This window comes from Aspergillus pseudodeflectus (assembly GCF_044049435.1).
Source record: "Aspergillus pseudodeflectus strain CBS 756.74 chromosome Unknown BJX68scaffold_14, whole genome shotgun sequence".
Classification (NCBI taxonomy): domain Eukaryota; kingdom Fungi; phylum Ascomycota; class Eurotiomycetes; order Eurotiales; family Aspergillaceae; genus Aspergillus; species Aspergillus pseudodeflectus.
This window is the reverse complement of record NW_027263790.1, coordinates 305,026-326,272: the sequence shown is the minus strand read 5'-3', so window position 1 is coordinate 326,272 and position 21,247 is coordinate 305,026. Positions and strand designations below refer to the sequence as shown.

Genomic DNA, 21,247 nt, shown 5'->3' with positions numbered 1-21,247 from the left:
GGAATGGCCCGTACTGATGCATGAACCCCGCATACTGACGCCTGGAGCGCATTTTGGTTATGGTCCGGGCTGTTCTCCCCATTCCGTCAGTCAATATCATTCTCGTCCTGCATTAACTCGGGGCTGCCCGAGAAGGTATAGTATGACTGCCTCGAGGCGCCTGCAAAATGCTGTAATTGTGCATAAAGGTGCGGTCCGCAATCGATAGTGGTAATGTACGTGGACCAAAACGTTCGTAGCGTCGACCTGGTGCGGTTGCAAAATCCCTCTCTTGTTTCGTGATTTGATACTCGCGACGCTCAATCCCTCTGTTTCGCAGGAGAACTAGGGGGACGAGCCTCTGACATCATCGCAGATGCCCTCCTCAGTTGCCTGAGGAGGAAGTTGATCTAGACTTTGCCCTTGTACATAAGAGACACGATTCAAGACAGGCGAACCAGGTCCCTATCGGTCATTGCGTGAGCATGGCTCGCCCATTGCTCTTATCGCGGAACACTCAGTCCACTACCGTCATGGGAGATGGATGCTGCGCAGTGGTTGTTGCTCCAGGCTTCTTCACATATGGTCGCAGGATCGACGTCATAGTGCTGTGACGACAGACGAAGTGATCGCGACCACTCCAGCTCAATCCATCGCGGAAAGACAACTGACAGATTACTATCTGCCTTACAGACCTCTTCCTCGGTGCTGACAGCTTTGCAGGTCAAGCTTTAACCGGCTCCCTTCATCGTTACATTTCCAGATTTTAACGTTCTTCGCTTCCGGCAAGAACGGGCATACATAATCACAGCGTCCCTCTTGCCCCGCCGCCCCCACTACTTGAAGGTGTTGACCGAGACACAGCGGCAATCATTCCTCCGTCAACTTGATCCTCGTCTTTCATCTTCCGTTGCGCTCAAGTCACTTCACATTGAACTTTCTTCTGCAACTCGACCCTTCACCATGCCTGGCCCAGCACCCAATCTCTACAGCTTCTCAGACACCGAGGCCTTGGCCAAGCAATTACGGTCGTATGTCCTCCGCAATCAGAACTCGGCGCTGAGCCGCCACGATACGTTCCGCGTCGCAGTCTCCGGAGGTTCTCTCCCTGCCGTGCTCGCCAAAGCGCTCCTCGCCCCGGGTGACGGGTCTCCAGAAGATACAGCTCAGTTCTCCAAGTGGGAGATCTTCTTCGCTGATGAGCGCGCCGTTCCTCTCGACCACGAGGACAGCAACTATCGCCTTTTGAAGGATGAGCTTCTCAACAAGATTCCCTCAGAACTAGGCACCCCCCGAGTCCACCCAATCGATGAGAGCCATGTCAACGACGATGACCCTCAAGAGCTCGCGGACTTGTACCAGGAGGACTTGATGCGCTCTTTTGCGGCCAAGGACAGCGTGAAGCTGCCCGTGTTTGACCTCATCCTTCTCGGTTGCGGACCAGACGGCCACACATGCAGTCTGTTCCCTGGCCATGAGTTACTGCGGGAGAAGGACGCATGGGTGTCCGCGATCAGCGACTCCCCCAAGCCGCCACCAAAGCGCATCACCCTCACGCTACCAGTCGTTACTCACGCCGTGAGCGTCGCCTTTGTTGCCACGGGAGGCGGGAAGAAGGATATTATGAAGCAGATTTTCGATGCTGAAGAGGGCAAGGACCTTCCGTCAGCTCTGGTCAACCAAGGTGCGGGGGAGAAAGTGAGCTGGTTCACTGATTATGCGGCTGTTGACGGTGTTGCCTTCCCGCGACGGGGCAGCTTGTGATTCAAGCGACCTTATCTGACCGAACGAAATATGAAATTGGTCTCTTCGTTGTCGGAGGCATTCATCCACCTGTATTCGTTACACTTAATAGAGTAGGGTTATGGCATCATAACGAAAAGAATGTTATCGCGGTCTGGTGATGATGCACTCATGGCGTTTAGCTGCCATCTAGCCTTTTCCAGGTCTACAGTTTCCTCGGCTCAGGCCTATGATTTTGTTGTCCTGCACTAGAAGAGGGTTTATAAGGATGACAGGGAATATATAAATGATGAGTAAGATTATTTGGGACTAACTAACTAATCCCTTGTTGCTCATCACCATTGATTTGGTGGCATTTCTGATGCTTACAACATGCCAAGTAAAGGCTCCAATCTTTACTCAACTCCATAGTTTCCCAACGTTGTACATACTATACTATCTACGTTGTACTTATTTTCCTTGATCGAGGATCGCCAATGTGCCTTCCTGGTTGGCGCATCTGGCTGTGCCAAGCTTTGCTTTGTTGACGGCGGAATCTCACCGCAGCTTCTTCCAACAGCCTTTGAACTCGATTTCAACAATAGAAAGGGATCCGCTGGTTTGCTATATGTTCCTCCCCTCTTCAACTCACTGACACCGGACTTCGGAGCGATAACCGTCTCAACGCCCGCCTAATGAGACCATGCCAATCCCCACGCGCTCGGTTCCAACACGCGATCCCCGCAAGCAGGTAAGATTGGGCCTAATTTCCGTCAATGTCTCAACGGGTCTTTTGCCTTGCGTCTAATCAAACTTTTGACTGACACATGTACCCAAGCCGGCCACCGTCCGACGCACAGTCGCGAACCTGAAGCCTTCCTCCGCTGCCGCACAACTGACGGAGGAAACCGCATCAAAATCCACTCCTTCCACCCCTTCCACTCTGCCGACTCGTCGCCAAAGCCTCGTCCGACCGAGTCAATTAAGGGTTCCGTCATCTGTCAAACCTGGCGGGATTCCTACCAGTGCAAGGACACTTGGTCGAGGGCCAACATCCACAGTCAAGCAGGATGACATCGTCAAGCGGCAACCCGGACGGCCACCGTCGCCGAAGAAGACGGACATGCCTCCTCCCCCTCGGCCGACTCGGTCATCCTCTCTAAGGCAGCCGCCGACTCTGAGCGCGGGAACTGCTGTGGCAACTAGAGGACATACACGACACCGGAGCCAGGTTGTTGCGCCGAGCACGCCCATGACTCCTCAAACTCCGTCTGCGACAGCTACACCAAAGCAAAGAACTCACTTTAATACTTATCAGCAGCACTTCAGTCCGAAGAAGACAGCAAAACCGCCTACGCCAACTCCCTCGACTCCTGCGGTACCCGATGCGGCTTCGTCATTGATCCCTTCGTCCTGGCCGGAGATTGCGGCGTTACAGACTGAGCTTCTGCAACTGAGCCTGCTACACAAATCTACATGGCAGCAGAGCATACAATGGGAAACTGATGCCGAGGCTCAACTACGCGGTAAATACGACTCAGTCGCGAAAGATTACAGAGCAATCCTGGACAAGGAGAAAGAGTCACAAAGGAGATTCAATGGGCAGGCGTTGTTTTACTGGCTGAAAAATTCGCGCGAACATAATGGACAGCAAGGATTTGCGGAACAAGTGCAGGTTCTATCACAAGTGGCCCAGGAAGTGTATGATATTGCGGACGACGGCAGAGGTCGTTATACAGTGGCCATTCTAGAGTTTGAGGACTGGCTTCACAAAGTCGACGGAATCAAGAAGACTCAACTCCCACACGTAGGGGCCAATGAATCTATGATATTCATTGACCCTATTGACCGCAAATGGAAGGAAGATATCAATGATTTGGCGATGAGGCTCGAGTTGGCATCGAGGCAGCTCCAGAGCCTTGATATACTCGGCTACGGGGAAGTGGAGCATCTTGAGAGCTCTGCCTTGCTTCGAATAGCCAAAAATCTTGATGAGCTACTCACTTTGATGGTCGAGGAGTTGAGCTCCATTCGCAGAATCGAGGCAAACATCGTGCAATCCGAGACAAGACGGGTTAGTCAGCTGGCCCAGCATTTGATCGAGACGCAACCACGCGAGAATCCTACGAGTGCAGTCCCAAGAACTGGTGTCTGGAGATGATCATCCATCAGGCAATGTCAGTCATTCGATGTCGGCCCCTTCGGTTAGATCAACAAGAAAGATCCTGTTTTCTCGTTTTTTTTTCTTTTGCGGTACCACCCCAAAGGACATTTCTTGCACCTTACTGGGCAGACGCCCTGGGCAGGCGTGACTTCGAAGGGGCCGTGACCAGAGGGGACAAAACCTGTTTTTGCAGAATATCTTTCCCGTTTAGGTGTTGATTCTTCCATCACTCCCGCTTCATGGCACGAGGAGTCCGCTTGTCGGATGGATTGATTGCTGGTTCTACGCAGTTTAAATCCTGCAACGCAATCCTGAACGAGTCGTCTCAAGCCGGGTAATACCCCTGATTTCTCCAATCAACTTCCTATGCGGAATCGACGCGCGGTCTCTAGATTTTATCACTGGATTGATGCGAACGGCCGGTCGCGGATGTCACATGTCTTTGAATACTCGAAATCGACGAAAGTCGGACTCTGATTGCTATGATATCGGGAACATGAGAACGACAGGTCTTGTGCCTGAGTACTGGACAGTTTCTCGCGCAAACTTATTCGCTTGTCGTTTGAGTGGGTGATAATGCGGTTGAGGCGTCGCGTGTTAGAAGAGCAGAGCGGAGCGCAAAGTTCATTCATCCGCTGAAGTGGGAATCAGTAGTGAGAGGTGCATTTCCGAATTGGAGCAAGGAGGGTTCTGCCAGTTGTCGAACTTTTGCGCACGTCGAGACCAATTTTAGCCGAATCTGCGGCGATATCAATTAGTGCCTTGAGAACCAGAGAGGAGTCGAGAGAGGAGTGAGGAGGCATTCAGGTTTTGAGCGTAAACAAAGGCCTCCAGGGAACTTTTCAGCTGCGCATTCGATGGCCTGACAACTCCCAGGATTTCGAAGGAATAAAAGCAGTTTGGTAAACATTTCCGAGTCTATCGGCATTATTTATTCGAATTAACGTGTACTTCGAGTCTGCGCATGACAAGCCAATCGTGGCGTCTTCTTGCAACCCCTAGGATGAATTTAGTGGGCCTAGACTGGAGACTATGGCCTGACTAAGCACCCCTCTGGGGTTCGCGCGCTGTCAACTGCGTCATGAGCGGTTGAGACGCTGCAACTCGTCGCGCAGTTGGGCCAACCTTGAGGGTGCAAAAATCGCAAAATCAGAGACACCTCTGACAGACCTTGCCTTAGCTTACCCCTCTTCGCGATGGAGGGTGAGCGAGGCCGTCCAGACCGCGATGGAACCGTCGAGAAAGCCTGGGAAGCAGGCTACGGACAGTAGGGTGTGACATCATGGTCCAATCTTTGGCCTCCCCCAAAGTACGGCTAGGCCACGACCGTACCATCATCCATTGATGCTCGACTCGCCGCTCTTTTTCATCTCCTACTGGAGCCAGCTGCGCGGTGTCGGACCGTCTTTTCGGTGGTGTGGTATCGACTCCTTCGATATCGAGCCTCCTTCCTGGGGTCACATTAGCCTTTCCGCCTGGTCTAATCTGGTACAAACCTGGTTGACTATTGTCCATGTATCGAGCAGCTCTGGACTTGGTGGATCTCCCCGTCCGACATTTCTTCTCCCAGTCGCTCGTTTTCTGTCGTGCGCACCCTGCCTTAGCCTCTTGCTGGCACTTTGCCTCCCCTCCTTCGTAACGTCCAACCAACACGCCTCTTCGCCTAGGAAATCCAAACTGTGACCTCCCCCTGATCTCATTCTTTTCCCCGCTGCTACCACTCTCGGCTCCGTTAGTAAGGACCTCGATCGATAACTCTTGCTCGGCCTGTATCGTTCCTACCATATTTTTTTCCCTTCCCTGTCGCTCTTCCTGCCATCTTCATCTTGCTGCTTTATTGATGTCTCCGTAATCCTCTCGCACCTCGCCACCTCCTTCGCCTGACATCACTTTGGTGTATCGGCGGGCGCAGTTTGCGCTGCACGCAATGTTTCAAGCCCGAGCGGCCTAGAAAGCAGCCTTTCCTCATTCCCACCGCCTAACTGAAAAATGACCAGGTCTCTGTATGATCGCATCTGGCGTCGGGAAGCTGGCGGGTTTTCGACTGCGGCTAACATTCGCGGCCTTTATGGTTCAAAGGAATGGGTCGGGGATCTGGACATTGTTAACGAACTTGGAGGCCATACTGGCTGCGTCAATGCTTTGAGGTACGTGCTCACACATTCCCACTGCATATTCGGCATCGTAGTTACCCGTCGATTGGGAAACTGATCTTCCATTAGCTGGTCGCGATCCGGCCGACTTCTTGCGTCCGGCTCAGATGACTTTCACTTGAACATTTATTCTTACCAGCCGGAGTCATCAACGACGCCTTTTGCCCTGAATACTAGCGTTTTCACCGGCCACACGGGGAATATCTTCTCTGTCGCCTTTATGCCGCATTCGAACGATAGGACACTTGTAACAGCCGCGGGAGATTCTCAGGTCCGGGTTTTCGATATCGAACATTCTAGCCGGAATAGCTCCCAAAGTGCGCCGTTGCCTTTCTCATCCCAGGCTAGAAGCCAATCGCTAAACCAGTTCTTCGGCAATGCGCGCTCCCTCGGAGTGGGAAACACCAATGCGCGAATTTATCGGAGCCATGCGGATCGGGTCAAGCGTATCGTGACGGAATCATCGCCCCATCTCTTCCTGACGTGTTCCGAAGACGGCGAAGTTCGTCAATGGGATTTGCGTATGCCTTCGTCTGCGTACCCTAAACCTCGAGGTGGATTGCTGTACATGACCAACCGCGCGGGACAAGGGCATGATGACACCAATGTGCCCCCGCCGCTGATCTCGTATAAACGACACCGGCTCGATCTGAACACGATATCTTGCTCGCCAAGTCAGCCACATTATATTGCATTGGGTGGCGCTCACTTACACTGCTTCCTCCACGACAGACGTATGTTGGGGAGAGACATCTCAGTCGAGCGAGGTGATCCTGGTGCGTCACCCGTCTTGAGAGACGGGCATGGTGATGAGTTGATGGGCAAGGCAACACGGTGTGTGCGGAGATTTGCGCCCAACGGCAAGGAACGGACCAAGTCGCGTTATAAAGGCCACATCACAGCGTGTAAAATCAGTAATGCCAACCCCAATGAGATGATTGTGAGCTGGTCCGGCGACCACATATACAGTTTCGACCTGATCCGGGGCCCCGACGCACTAGACGCACCAGAAAATCAAACCTCTCTCCGCGGCAAATCTGGGTCACGTAAGAGGCGGACCTCCAAAGCCAGGAAGCGTAAGCGCCAAAATGCAACTTCATTGTCTTCCCAATCTAGCGGTGACGGTAGACGGAGATCGCGGCGAAACGAAGCAGCAGCATCACAAGAAGAAGACGGGAATCTGGCACTCCGCGTCCGATATGGAAATGGAGAGACAGAAAACATTTCTTTTCCTGAGCTGTTACATGAGGCGGGTTCCACTGCATCAGGTGCTGCGACTTCGGCGGAACTGATGGAACGCGCGAGGTATTCTGTGTTGAATGGTGCGCAGAGACAGAGCTTGCGTATAGCCAAGGGCCTTGTCAAACTTCGAAAGGCCATGTTTTCGCTAGAACCGGCTGTTCGTGAAGCCGGAGCCGCCATGCCTTTCCGAGATGCCTTCTCTTCTGTGCTTATGGTTGCATCTACTTTTTTGCCCCAGATGGAGCAAGTGATGCGAACTTGGGGATACCCAATTAATCCGACCCCAGAAGTTGTGCGCTTTCAGCAAACCCTTCGACGCCACCGGGAATCGGCGTATAGATTCGTGCAAGCTACTGGTACACTTGCTAGGGCTCTTGGCGGCGACATCCAGGATTTCGGGATAGACGATGCCCTCGAAAAATTCGAGCGAATTGGACCCGCACCGGGAGAGGATAACGTGATTGTTGAGAAGGAGCAATTTGGTTACGACTTCTTAAAGGCGATAATCTTGTTCACCGAAGGAGGTCGAAGTGCTGTCCTTTCTGGCTTCAAGGGCAGCTCCGCCAGTCGTCGCAACCGTGATCGATTTCCCTTGCCACAGAATGCTCTTGACGGCGCTATCGAAACGATTCTGGTTCCGTATTTGAGCGACCTTGCTGGTGATGCGCCAGTTGTGAATGTTGATAGTTCCAGGTTCGAATACGATTCGACTCGTATACTCTTTCCCACGCAGCGGGCCGCAGTCGCTGCTTTCGGGGAGGCTCTAAAGGTTGATATGTCCTCCGGGAGCGATGGGCGCCACAATGACGGCCCTAACGGAGCTGCTAACGGAAATTCCAACGGAACCCCCAACGTGACAAATCCTCGAGCTACCGACCCTTCAACGTTAACGCGCTTCTGGCTGCTGGAGGTCGGCCGTGGAATCTTGATGGAAGTCGGAACCGGGGTAAATTTCGAGTACGTCAACCGCGCTTTTGGGGGTCTCAATGCGACCATTGAGGATAGCCCGGACGATGACGGGGACATGGAAATAGAGAGGTCCCAGGATGACTCGGAAGCAAATATTGAAGAAGCTGCCATCCACGATATCAGCTTCACTTTCAACCGAGATCCGAGCCACCAGCGCCATCCGGCATTTATGGAATCGTGGACACCCAACTTAAGTACCCAGACTGCGAGCGAGGATGGGGACTATAACGGCGCGTCAGTTATGAACTCTGGCGCGACGGACGAAACGGATGAGACTGACGACACCGAGGACGATGAGGGCGCCGAGGATGATGATGACGACGATGATGATGACAGCTCCGACTCAGATGCCGCGGAACGCTTGTTCCGCAGTTACGGTTTCGAGAGGAGCGCAAGAGAAGACGAGGTCGAGAAGGATGTTCCGTGCTCGTCGCATACCAGGGTCTATCGCGGACACTGCAATGTCAAAACAGTCAAGGACTGTAACTTTTTCGGTCTGAACGACGAGTATGTAGTGAGCGGCAGTGACTCGGGTCACCTGTTCATCTGGGAGCGTGACACCTGCAAGCTAGTCAACATCCTCAAGGGGGACGATGAGGTTGTGAACGTGGTGCAAGGCAAGTTCAGTCTGCTGTGTTAATTGCATATTTCTCCCTCCTAACAGGTTATCTCATCACAGGCCACCCCTACGAGCCCATCATTGCCGCCTCCGGTATCGACGACACGATCAAAATCTTCTCCCCCGATCAACGCGCACAGGACGACGCCCGCCGCGGTATCAACATCCTCGACCCCAACAATCCGGCCAACACACTTGGCCCGAGTGCTGGCGGCCTCAAGAGCGCAAAGTGCATGCACGACAGCTACCGGATCATGAGCGAGAACGACGTCCAGCGACAGGGAGGGATGAGCGATGCCTTTGTGACTGTATGTTTTCCCTTCCCATCTTTCCTATCATGGTCAGTGGCTGTGTTTGTTGTCAGTTGACCATCTGATCTGATCTGGTTTGAAACAGCGACACATGCTCGCCCAATTTGCAGCAACAGTACGCGACCAACAGGGCGGGGTCGTACCTGGCGAACACGCCAGGATTGTACTAGACGAGAACTGCAATGTGAGTTTGTCTCCATCCCTTTTGTTTTCTTTTGCTATCTTCATTCCATGTTTTGCCCCCTGAACAAGAGGAGTCGATCAGGGGAAAGGTTTTATTGACAGATTTGGCGGGGTTTGTAGATGATGTGAGTGACGTCAACCAAGATCGGAGCAATCATCAGAAGATTCGGAAGGTGCGAGGGGCGACTTAGGTACAAATACAGATTGCGATGGAAGATGAGCAGTTTTATAATTGCAGTGCCCACTGCCTATCATTCATGCCACGTCACCTAGGGTCATATAGCTTTCAATTCCTCTTGAGGATTAATTTTCGGCCGGAGCCTCGAAGCGAAGCTGCGGGAAAAATAAGACTATCTATAAGCCATAGTGGTTGTGCCCCTTGAATATTGCATCATATCCAAAGGGGATCTTCAGCCTACGACGTCAGCGGCTTACTTTCCCGATCACCGGCCGCGTGCCACTAATTATCTTGTGCCCAATGGCGTTTCTTTGGCTTGATTGACTGGGTCAGTATCCCAGCCAGTGGGATTTATTGGAAGTTAGATACTCGGCTCCCCACTAGCCCTAAAGTCCGTGCGGAGCTTGTGGATTCGTACTTTATGCCAGCTTTCTTCGAGTAGATATAAATGCAGAATTCTTCATTGTTTTGTAAGGTGGGCGGTGGTGTATCACTACCAGGGTAGCAGGTAAGCTAGCAACAGATATGAACTCAAGGGTTCGGCGGTTCTGGCAGCTTTTCCTGAACAATCAAAGCTGGGAGGATACATGCTAACCCATCCAGAACAAGAGAGCCTAGGCCATTATCAGTAAAGGCATTTTGGATCTGGGTAATGGTGCTGTTGGCCAATCCATCTCCGAGCCGAGTTGTCGTGCCGCCCACGTCGCGGACAATGTGGAGAAGCGAAGCAAAAACAATAGAGAAGATCTCTTGCGCGACGCGAATAGGAAGACTCGTTTAGAGAGAGAGTGTGACTGTTTCTTCTGCGACGGACTCTCCAGGTAAAATATTGTAGGAACCGAACAGCGGAAGGTCGAAGTGATCCAATCCAGAACTTCCACGCTCACAAAAGGATTTTATGCCCCAAGCTTTGAGCTTGGCGGTTTGTGGGGATGAGCTGAGAATGCGCTCGCATGGTAAGCGACTGAAAGAGTAATATAACCATGTCCAGAGCCCAATGATTGCTTCGAGCTCGTATGCGCTTCTCCCACCATCATGCGTGTCCGAGTCAATGGTGTCTTTTATGCTCCAGGGGCAAATCGAGTTCGAGTCTAGCATCAAGTCCGGCAAGCGTGGGAAGGCAACACAGATGGGCCTTTTGGTTTGACCCTCAAAGCGACGAGGATTGGTCTCTATCAATCCTATCAATTGACACGGGACGGCGCAGTATGTGAGAAACGACGAGGTCCAAGCGCAGAACTTGTAAGATGAGGAAGGAGCAACCCAGCGCACCTGCCTCTTGCAGAGCAAGCATGGCAGGGAAGGAGCAATCCACACATTTACACAGACACGGAAGGCACGAAGACGCGTCGCTCCTTCGAATGTGATGTTGCGGGCTTTTCCTTCTTCCACCATTCGAGTCTGTTCGACTCGTTTCCGCGCCATGTCTAGGAGATACGTACTCTGATCGACGCCGAGAAACCCAACAGACGGAAACTGCCCCGCGAGATTGATTGTATGTCGGCCTTGTCCGCAGCATAGGTCTAACACTTGTATCGACGGGCTAGAGTTAAGAAGAGCTTGCACAGGAGGAAATTGGAGCAGAGCATTGCACCTCTGCGTCGGTGACGACGGGACTCTCGACGCAGTCTCCATCCGTCCAGAGGTAAATGTGGTTATACGCTTCTTTCCACCAGTCTGGCTCGACGTGTGGGAAAAGGGAAGGGACTTGGCCTAGGGCCCCTGGGAGAGTCATATTGTGAGAATAAGATTGTTGATGGGTTGATGTAGGCTCCAACTGCGATGACTAGATAAGTTATATCGATAGTCACCTGTGCCATGCAACTCCAGCAGATTATATGGCTGTACAGCATGCTGACGGTCTGGCTACTGTAGGGCCTGTTGACGGGTGTCACTAGCTGCATAATTCGTCAGCATTTTCTGTGAGCATAGTAAGTGTCTTGAAGCGTAAGGTCACACTCAATGTAGAACCGGCGCTCCTCGAGCGCTCCTTGCGATCTCCAGTGGTTTAACAAGACATGGAGTAATATGTGGCCGCGGCCCAACGACAGGCATACAAAGACGGAATCCAACCATACTTGTGAAATAGTCCAGGCATTTTTCAGTCGTCCAGTATTCTGCTTGGCCCGAGTCTCACAATGTCCGACTTGGAAGCCAAAGCAGCCTTGCGACAAGACGCACTCAGCCAGAGGATTCCAGTAGCATGGCTGGTCGGAGTCCCTCCTGCGCACGAAATTGCCTGCGTGCAAGACCATAGCCACATCTCTTCCTTTCTTACACCCACGAACTCGAGGTAACCATAACTCCGGCCCCATAGATCTTTCGCCGGCTGCAGAGTGGGACATACACCGACAGTCCACGGCCTTCTGCAAGCGCGCCGCTCTGGCACAGCAAGCCCTAAGTGCAACAGACAACTCCTTCAACAAGGCAATCATCGCAGCTAGAAGTTTTGACGAGTACTTTTGACGAGTACTTTCGGTCCACTGTAGGAAATGTGAAGGACCACTTCACGGGCTTCCGATCTCGATCAAAGATCTTTTGGATGTCATAGGCCACTACACCATTTCTGGCCTGGTTTCGTGCATCAGCAATGTAGCAAATAAAGCACATTCGTGGTGTCAATTCTGCGAATGCTGGGGCCATTCCGTTTATTAAGATGAATATCTCTCAAGCTTGCCTTGAGTCGACAAACAATATCTATAACACGACATTGAACCCATGGAGTCGATCTTTGAGCGCAGGGGGCAGCTCCGGTGGCGAAGGCGCTTCTGTCACCCTCAGAGACTCTTCTCTAGGCCTTGGGACAGACGGTGGCGGATCCCTTCGGATGCCTGCAATGTAAAGTGGATTATACACACTCAAGCGAACTGCAGCACGGATCCCAGGGTTTCCCAGCGGCACGGCGCCCTCTGACAGCAATTTTGCAAACAACAGACCCTTCGCGAATGACATTGCTTCTCTTCTTTTTTTTTTTTTCGCGAAGTCGTTCTCACTGCAAATCCCTGGCTCAGCAACCCGGCTGTCATCCCTATTCCCTAGAACACTTCCATCACCACGGCCGCGAGACCCAGACTAGGCTTCTTCTTCGATGATAGCATAAATCACTTTAGTCCGCCGGTTTCCCGCACACTCCACGAAGTCGCCTCCGCATCAGGCCGGTCACGAAATAATCGACCTCTCGGGTCCTCAATGGCGCACGGTCTACCGTAAAGCCGCCACCATCGCATTCAGAATGTACACCAAAGAAGGTGTGACGGGTCTCTGCACCGAATTCAACGAGTCTGGTGAGCCCCTCGTGCTACGAGTCTGCGACCAGGCGCTACAGTCGGATGGCATGACCAGTTCTCTGGCTCTGGCTAGAACTGCAACAAACGGTGGGCTCGAGAATTTATGCCTTTTGCACAAATCCTTTTCCAAATGAATACAGTCGAAGAGTTGGTCCTCATAAATGCCTCTTAAAGACGGGTACCATGCCAATGAGACGTTATTGCGTGTTATGTAACTTCATATCCATGCTTTCATCTCCCTAATAACATATTTGATTGCCATCCCATCAGTAGGCATAAAACATCGTCTGCTCATCATGCGATCTCCGAATTATGCGATTCTCCTTGACAAGCATTGCTTTGAGTACCCACGCAAGAATCGCCGAGATGGCCGAGAAGGCGGCACTCGTCCCCATTGCGATCGGATAGCGGGGAGCATCAGAGTCCGGCCATAGATACTAGAGCAACAGTGAGTTCACACAGGCCATACCGGCTGCAGATGAGGATGATAACATACCGCAGTGTAAATCATTGATATTGCCGCTACGGTATTGACGATCGCAATTGAAGACGCTTTCTTCTCCTTGGTCTGCCCACACGTTGAGGCCACCCAGCCCAGAATGATCGAGTTACAGCAGTACACCCCGGTAGCAAAGAGACACATGGAGAAGTACCGTGCTCCCACGTTGAGGGTGGTACAAGCGACGACGAAGCCAGTCACGGCAAGGACTTTAGCAGCAGTGATGTGCCATGTACGTTCGTTGACGCGACCTGTGTCATCTCTGTTAGCACCGTCTTTCAATGCCCGTGTAAAGAAGACGAACCTGAATTCCACGCCCACCCAATCGAAATAATTCCGGCAACCAGATACGGCGGGCAAGTCAGTGCAAGAGTAACATTTTGACTAAACCCGAGCGTCTCCACGATTGTTGGGAAGAAGTTTTTATAATTGCTGGCGGCCATATGGAAGTGCTGCATGAAGGTCAACACCCACAGCTTAGGGTCCTTGGCCGCCTCCTTCAGCCCCGTCCAAGCCGCCGTATTCTCCCTCACTTCCACCGTATCCCTCTGCATACGGTTATGTGCCAGCTCTCGTTGCGCGGGTGTCAACCATTTGGTATTCCGTGGCTCATCAGGCAGCACGAACGCACCGATGATCGAGATCACAAATGTGATTATGCCCTGCAGAATGAAGAGCCATCTCCAGCCCGATAGCCCAGCAACGCCACCCATCTTGAAGACGCCAATGGCGATAAGACCGGCAAAGGCTGTGCCACAGATGTTGCCGGTGAAGAGGATGGAAATGCGGGTCGCGATTTCCTTCTTCGTGTAGAAGATAGATAGCATGTACAGAGCGCCCGGATAGAAAGGCGCTTCAGTTATGCCGAGGAAGAAGCGGGTCAGAAGGAGGCCCTTAAAGTCGTGGCATATTCCGGTCAGTGTGCTGACGACAGCCCATAGGCACATTGCACCGGACATGAAGAGGGAGGGACGGACGCGGGTCAACAACATATCTAACTTGTCAGTACTTCCAGCACCCAAGTTGGGTCAGAGAAAAGGTGATTGGAGAACCCACTACTAGGAATCTGTCCCAAGATATATCCGACAAACAGTATCGAAACACAGGTCTGATACTGTGTCGAAGAAAGGTTCAACTCGTCCTCTAGGTCATCCAGTCTCGCAACGGTAATCGCATTTCGATCGAGATAGTTGAACCAATACATGATCCACAGAATAGGCATCATGATGAAATCAATCTTGCGCACGAGCCGGATCTCCTCTGGATCGGTCTTCTTCTGCGATCCCGAGTAGTCTGCATTTGGCTCTTGTGGCGGCGGCTTAAGGGCCTCATCGTCGGGAATTGACTCTTGGTGATTTATCTTGGGCTTTTCTTCTTCGACATGGGCTGATGGCATCGTCGCGGTTGTGTATAAAGTGGAGGGATAGGGTGTTTCTGAAGTGGATATCTGGTTGACAGAATGGGGATGTTATATATGGTTCAGGGTTGGTACCATATACTTGACTCTTGGCTCCCCCACATTACCCCAGATTCCCGAGCTACTCCTGGAGTATCCGGCCAGAGAGTGAAAGTGTATTTCTAAGTTTGAGGCGGTGTTTTGGAGGCTTCTCCAACTGTGGAGTTGATAGGCATGGCATCTTCATTCGAGGTTTGTGGTTGGCACACAATGGGCCCTTTTCACCGAATTCAGTAGGTATAAGATAGCCATCCCTTAGAAAAGCATTAAACATATACAGGATAATTCTCTTTTGTATTCTCTAGATACTTCATCCGTCAACATAGTAGCGATCAAGAAAGACTATATAATAAGGAACATCGTATGTTTCTCCAAGCCTCCCAATTGCGTTCTCCACAAGGTGTCCTAGAGCTAAAGCATATTTCAACTTCCCCGCTTACTAGTAGCTGTCAGCTTTGAGGAATGCCAATAACGGTCCATCCCAGGCCTCGTGCCAGAAAGCTTTGGTTCCTCCCCGGCCCGCGTATTACCGAAATGTTTGAGCCCGCTACTATCCGTGATGGTTTGATGTTCATGTAGATGCAGACACATGTTTACCCTCTCTCACTCTCTTTCTCATAGTAAAATATCCGCGACTCGGGTATTCTGTATGTCTTGACGTAGTATTTCGGCCGATAAATGTAAAAAATGATGCTGGTGTCACTTTAGGGATTCGAGAGAGGGAAAATAGCCCTAAGTCAACAGTTAGAACCGGCTTTCCAGCATACGTACTCAAATAAACCATTTAAGCAAAGCCGCACAATACTATTCTGCTTCAGTAATTGAAATCTTCCTGGCTTGCCTACAAAACCGTCTGGTTGATCTAAATCTAAGCATTCCTCTACCGCAGTGGAGGGTAGGGTTACCGAGACGCATAACTTGAATTTCTGCACAAAGCGCTAGATAAGCATGCATAAAGCTTGACTAAGCCGCCACCATCCCACCATGAAATTTTCCAGCTTCAAGAGCACGATTCAAACTCCAGATGAATTGGATGTGAGCAATAATATACAGACTGAATTAATCCGACTGAAACATTCGGTAGCAAGAATCTACCAACCAGCCACTTTTCGCCCGAAACACCCGATTTTCGCCACTGCCCATTCAATCTGGGGATTCTTATAGATCCGCGGAGCGAGTGCATCTCTACAACTTCAAAGGGAGGACCTTGGGAAGAACACAGCACCTCACAGAGCTATCGCACACTCCCAACATGCAAGAGGCACTAGCGCAACGCGCTTCAGTTACATCACAGCTCCAAAATGACCCGCACAACCCGCATCTACATCTAGAGCGCGGCCTAGTCCATGAACGCTTGAGGTTCCCGGATCTTGCATCTGCGGATGCTTATCGGGCACTATCCTTGCTGGATTCTGTGGTTAATCCGGATGAGTGTGAGTTTCATGCGCGGCGGAGGGTAGAGGTACCTTCTGCTGATGAGGAGGGGAAGGAGGAGAAGGAGGAAGGGGAGGACGCGGAGGAGGATGAGGGCTTCGCGCCGATCACAACGGACGAATACAACACGTTGATCGGTCCCGTATATGCGCTTCTTGTACGCAGTCTCGTCCGGTGTGGGTGTCTACGAGATGGGTACGAGTTCGCGCTGCGCGGGTTAACTGTGTTGGATGAGTTATCGAGCACCACGGACAACGAGGGCTCATCCGCAGCCCCCGCGCGAAAAGAACTCGAAGATCAAATCTCCCTGATCAAGCAATACCACTACGTCTCCAAGGGCCTCGATCCCGACACACAGTCTGGAGAAATCTCCCCAAGTGCCCTAAAAGCGCAAGGCTCCGCGCGCCGAATCCTCTACCCATGGAACACTCATGAACCAGATCGCAAGTCACCCGAGACGCTATCTCTGCTCAATGAGCGCCTCAAGTCTGTCGCGCCAAAGTGCGAAGTCCGCGCTGTGGCACTACCCGTCCTCCACCCCTCCTCAGCATCTGCGGGAGAAGCAAGTCCCGAGGAGGAAATCTCGATTCAACTCGGTCTCTTCGCGAAAGAAGACCTTCATCCTGGCGAAACAATCCTGCACGAATCCTCCTTGTTAACAGCGACAAACCGCCTTCATGACGACCTCTGCGACGCATGCAACGGGCCCCTCCCGGATCTCTCCGCCTCAAATCCTGCAGTTCCCTGCGCAGAATGCTCTGACACGATCTTCTGCTCGGAGACCTGCCATGATCGCGCGCAAGAGGTCTACCACGGCGCTGTGTGCGGCCTCATGGAGAACCTCGAGGCCATTGGGAAGGATATCCCCGATCCCAAGGATAAGGCGGATTATCTGTACCTGCTGCTCCTGGGCCGTGCACTAGCAATGGCTACTACACAAGACGTCCACCCGCTCGAACTCCCTGAGATCAAATATATCTGGGGCGATTTCGTCCCCGAGGCTCCTGGAGATGTAAGTCAGGGCTCGCTGCCGTTCAGCTTCCAGCTCAACATCCTGCAGCCGATGCGATTTGTTGAGGAGATGGAGCTTGACCCGTATGCTACACTGAGTAAATACGATACGTGGGTGTTCAACACGCTGTATGCGAAGTTCCGGGGTACGGCGTCGGGCAGACTTTCGACGTGGGATGGCGGTCCCGAATTGTGTGCTGTGCATCCACTGTGGTGTTTGGCGAATCACTCATGTGATCCGAATGTGAGGTGGGAGTGGGGTGGTGAGATTTGTTTTGTGGTTAGAAGTGAGGAGGAAAGGGTCAAGTGGGGGAGGGCGAGGAGGGTGAAGGCTGAGGCGGAGAAAGAAGGCAAAGTGGAATGGGAGGAGAGGGAGGAAAAGGGGCGCGGTGAGGGGATTAAGAAGGATGCGGAGATCCTTAACCATTATTGTGATGTGGGCCTGGGGGTAAAGGAGAGGAGAGAGTGGGCAGCGGGGGCATTGGGAGGAGCGTGCTTGTGTCGAAGGTGTGTTTGGGAGGCAGGTGAGGTGGAGGAGGATGATTTATAACGAAGAAAGCTACCAAACATAGAGCAATAGAAGTGAAAAATGGTAATGAACAGCGCTCAACTGGATCGTGTTATAGTTAATGGTAATAGAATACATCATTACGATTAAGATACCTCCATTTCCATGGCGCTTGCAGTCTGCCTAACCTATAATAACCCAAGACTATACTCAACGACGGGGCGGTGGTGTAGAAGATGGAGCCCTCCGTCTCGTCGGTGGGGACGGCGAACGAGATATTGAACTGGAGTTCCGTCGCCGCTGGTTCCTTGCGTAGCGTGGCGGGCTGCGCGATCGAGAGACTGAGTGATCCCGGCCACGACGGGTAGTAGGCGGGCGGCGAGGCGAACGGGAGCGGGATATGCTTCTCTCGGCACGTTGCCGAGGTGGTGAGAGAGACTCTGATGAGTAGCGTCTGGCCGTGCGGCGGGGCGGAGGGGAGACGGAACGCGATGGCGATCGGGAGTAGCTGCGGGCTCTGCCGATTCGTCGGGGAGGGCTAACAGATCGAGAAAGACTGCGGCTTGGGCTCCGGCGGGGAGAGCGGGAGTCGGCTCGTCCACGGCCACCTCGGCGAGGAGGACTGCGGGATGGCGAGCGGCTGTAAGAAACGGAGCGTCGACGACTCCGTGGAGCTGGTGATCTGGATCGAGATGCGGTGTAGGAGCTTGGGGTGTAGCTGCGGCGGGAACCGGACAGGGATCGCGAGTAGGACCTGCCCCGGCTGATCGAACGTCTGCGGTCACGTTGCGGCGATGGCGAGCGCGAGTATGAACGGGAGCGAGAGCGGGAATAAGAGCGGGAGCGTGACGAAAAAGACGAACGGGAGCTGACAGACTCCGAGTCCGACTCGCGAGCTGGAGGTAAGGCAGGGGGCGCGGGCTTGGGCATGTTCTTCAGGTGCTCGCGCATCTCTTCCGTCAGTGCACCAAAACCGATACTGGTGAAGTAGTTGATGGAGAAGCGGGTGTTGCGAGGGTTGTCTAGTGGGAACAGCCCGTCGAAGCTGGGACGCAAAATCTCGTCTGTCATGCGTTCGCGTAGCTTGGGAATACCAAGATGCTCTGCGAGGTCCTGGAAGAGGATCTTGATAAAGATACGGCTGCTTGACGTCGTTTCTTCTTCGTTAAGATGGATGATGGATAGAACATGCCAGCCAATTGCGTCGTTGCCTAGCATGTGCCCAAAGAAACGAGCAATGTTGCGTAGCTTGTTGGTTTCATATCGATGAATAGTATCGTAATACTTGGCGAACGAATTCTCAAAGAGATCCGACCACAGTCTGTTTATCTTTGCGAACCGCTCACCAATGAGACCATAAAACTTCGAGAACGTACGCTCCTGGGAACAACATTCAATGATCATCGATGGAAGCTCGGGCTCCAGTCCAGCTGGCAGCGAGATCTTCATCAGCTTGTGACAACATTCTTCAAAGTCGATACTGGACATGATCGTCAGATAAATGGTTCGACGCAGGTTCACAAGGTCCGTATTGCTCTGGTCCTTGATGTCCATTTGCCGCTCTTCTTCGGATTCCTCGTCCGAACTCTCGTCGCCCCCGTCACTCTCGTCCTCATCATCGCTTCCCTCGCCTAGAATCTCTGCCTTGAGTTTCTTATACGCCTCCTCATGTTCCTCCCATTGCGCATCAAACTTGAAAATGTTTAAGCTGTCTTGTGTCTCGATTTCGTCATCAAGCCCGATTCGGTGTGTAATCTGATCTTCCTCTTCCACCAGGTCGAGCTCCTCCTTGACAGCCGGATTATCTTTATATCGGTCTTTGCGTACTTGAAATAGCACCTCAATCATATATTGTACACGCTTGTCAATGTCGGCTTCGTGCAGGATGTTTCGGAACTGGTCAAACACTGCCAAGGCAATAGGACCGCTCATTTCTTCCAAATGCTGACCGACTTCTCGCGTCAGTCCAACTGCAATCTCAACACTGTCGTCGGTGGGTTTGTGAAGCAAGAGGAGCAGTATTTGCGCGGCGAGCATTTCGTGCACGACTTGCTGATTACACAAATGAGCGATAAATGTCGTGGATGATATGCACACTGCCTTATCGTTTCTCTTGAAAGCCTTCCGAAACTGAATAATCAAGCGGCTCAGTAGCAGCTCTCCTACCTGTGGTAGCTTGGTGTTGACAATTGCCGCCATTGCCGCATAGATTGGTGTGAATGGCAAACTGGCTGCCTGAGCTTTCATGATGCTTCTGCAAAACAGACCCCGTCCTCGTACCAGGTTCTCACCAAATAGCTCGGGTACGATGAATTTGATATTGGAAACGTTGACCTTGTTGATCAAACCGTTGATCGACTTCTTTAATGCCTCCCACGCCATCCGCTGGTACTCCTTGCTGGTCTTATCTGTAATTTGTGCCTGTAGGGCACGAAGTCGCGCAGGGGGGATATAAGTACCGCCCGACCGCATGTTCAGAAGCTTTTCGTATTCTGCTTTAGCGGCGGCCTGCTTTTCCTCCTCCGTCATCGGTTTTCGAGCAGCTTCCTGTTGCTCATGTTGGCGGAGCCGCTCCGCTAGCTGGCGCTCGCGCTCAATCGCACGTTCCGAATCGACATGCGGCACATCGCCATCAGCTCCTTGTGAGTCACCAGGAGGTGAAGGTCGCCGGTTCGGGGAAGGTGAGCGAGAGGGAGGCGATCGCTTGCGTGACCCGGACGGTTGAGGGGAGTAGGAAGCGCCGGGGGGCGGCGTGGGCACTCGCACTGCCGACTGCAAGACAACTGGGTCAGACATCTTCCTTGCGCCCTCGGTGCGATGTGAAAAGTTTGTGGTTGGCCCGAGATTTCGAGCTGTTAAGGTTCTTCGGACGGAGTGTGAGGCGGCGAAGTCGCGAAGGATAAAAGACTTAGCGCGACTGCTCACGTGACTCTTCAGGAGCCAGGCTGGCCGAGTCTCCTGTCGCGTATACACGAAACTCTTCAAGACCCGTCTTTGCCTGTTGTTTGGTCTGAGATTATTGTCACTATGGTGAGGATCTTACTTTACTTCTGATCGTTTGATGAGAATGACCGACCTCAATTTGCTGACTTGCGCTGTCTAGCTGGGCCAACTCGTTGGATCCGCCATGCTTTTGGCCGCTACCGCGATCTTTCTCTACTACACGGCGTGGACTCTTCTGATGGTATCTGCCTCTTTAGCCTTGCTACTCCGTCAAGAATTCGCTAACAGTTTACAAGCCATTTGTCGACCCTGGCCATCCCCTCCATGCCTTCTTCCTCCCCCGCGTATGGGCGATCCGCATTCCCGTCTTCCTTACTCTCCTGGGCTCAGCTGTTGTTGGGACATTCATCGGAATCGTCATGATCAATAGCAACAAGAAGAAGGCCGCCAAGGCGAAGGCTGCTGCGAAGAAGAAGACTTGAGTGTCGTCATACCGGATAGCCGGGCATTCACCGGTGTATGGGGGAGTCCGAGCCCCAGGGTTGGTGGCCTAATGTTTTACCTGTACCAATACTTTTCATCACTTTTA

At 52.3% G+C, this 21,247-nt stretch overlaps 9 protein-coding genes across 9 annotated transcripts; 5 read left to right on the top strand and 4 right to left on the bottom strand.

The window, feature by feature from the left end:
• The first annotated feature begins 521 nt into the window (after positions 1–521).
• Positions 522–2,283, top strand: BJX68DRAFT_50912 (6-phosphogluconolactonase). The gene has a single exon (XM_071049295.1). It carries the CDS (start codon positions 943–945, stop codon positions 1,741–1,743), a length of 801 nt encoding a protein of 266 aa, XP_070900736.1. The 5' UTR covers positions 522–942; the 3' UTR covers positions 1,744–2,283.
• A 121-nt stretch (positions 2,284–2,404) lies between these two features.
• Positions 2,405–3,862, top strand: BJX68DRAFT_265328 (uncharacterized protein; the record flags this gene model as incomplete). Its single annotated transcript, XM_071045217.1, has 2 exons — positions 2,405–2,452; positions 2,540–3,862. 2 exons carry the CDS (start codon positions 2,405–2,407, stop codon positions 3,860–3,862), a joined length of 1,371 nt encoding a protein of 456 aa, XP_070900735.1.
• A 907-nt stretch (positions 3,863–4,769) lies between these two features.
• On the bottom strand, positions 4,770–5,915 carry BJX68DRAFT_50838 (uncharacterized protein). Its single transcript, XM_071049294.1, has one exon. It carries the CDS (start codon positions 5,648–5,650, stop codon positions 5,042–5,044), a length of 609 nt encoding a protein of 202 aa, XP_070900734.1. The 5' UTR covers positions 5,651–5,915; the 3' UTR covers positions 4,770–5,041.
• On the top strand, positions 5,753–9,671 carry BJX68DRAFT_50665 (WD repeat-containing protein). Its single transcript, XM_071049293.1, has 5 exons — positions 5,753–6,012; positions 6,088–8,846; positions 8,909–9,156; positions 9,245–9,343; positions 9,463–9,671. The coding sequence occupies exons 1-5, from the start codon at positions 5,855–5,857 to the stop codon at positions 9,469–9,471; spliced, it is 3,273 nt and encodes a 1,090-aa protein (XP_070900733.1). The 5' UTR covers positions 5,753–5,854; the 3' UTR covers positions 9,472–9,671.
• A 1,357-nt stretch (positions 9,672–11,028) lies between these two features.
• BJX68DRAFT_50651 (uncharacterized protein) lies at positions 11,029–11,315 on the bottom strand. The gene has a single exon (XM_071049292.1). It carries the CDS (start codon positions 11,253–11,255, stop codon positions 11,070–11,072), a length of 186 nt encoding a protein of 61 aa, XP_070900732.1. The 5' UTR covers positions 11,256–11,315; the 3' UTR covers positions 11,029–11,069.
• Positions 11,316–13,073: 1,758 nt separating this feature from the next.
• Positions 13,074–14,702, bottom strand: BJX68DRAFT_265326 (major facilitator superfamily domain-containing protein; the record flags this gene model as incomplete). The annotated part of the gene is made up of 4 exons (XM_071045216.1): positions 13,074–13,244; positions 13,304–13,557; positions 13,611–14,300; positions 14,363–14,702. The coding sequence occupies 4 exons, from the start codon at positions 14,700–14,702 to the stop codon at positions 13,074–13,076; spliced, it is 1,455 nt and encodes a 484-aa protein (XP_070900731.1).
• A 1,312-nt stretch (positions 14,703–16,014) lies between these two features.
• On the top strand, positions 16,015–17,757 carry BJX68DRAFT_265325 (putative MYND domain protein; the record flags this gene model as incomplete). Its single annotated transcript, XM_071045215.1, has 1 exon — positions 16,015–17,757. One exon carries the CDS (start codon positions 16,015–16,017, stop codon positions 17,755–17,757), a length of 1,743 nt encoding a protein of 580 aa, XP_070900730.1.
• Positions 17,758–17,803: 46 nt separating this feature from the next.
• BJX68DRAFT_233953 (uncharacterized protein) lies at positions 17,804–20,700 on the bottom strand. The gene has a single exon (XM_071039686.1). The coding sequence runs from the start codon at positions 20,509–20,511 to the stop codon at positions 17,926–17,928; it is 2,586 nt and encodes an 861-aa protein (XP_070900729.1). The 5' UTR covers positions 20,512–20,700; the 3' UTR covers positions 17,804–17,925.
• Positions 20,701–20,842: 142 nt separating this feature from the next.
• Positions 20,843–21,140, top strand: BJX68DRAFT_265323 (dolichol phosphate-mannose biosynthesis regulatory protein; the record flags this gene model as incomplete). The annotated part of the gene is made up of 2 exons (XM_071045214.1): positions 20,843–20,899; positions 20,955–21,140. The coding sequence occupies 2 exons, from the start codon at positions 20,843–20,845 to the stop codon at positions 21,138–21,140; spliced, it is 243 nt and encodes an 80-aa protein (XP_070900728.1).
• Positions 21,141–21,247: the final 107 nt, after the last annotated feature.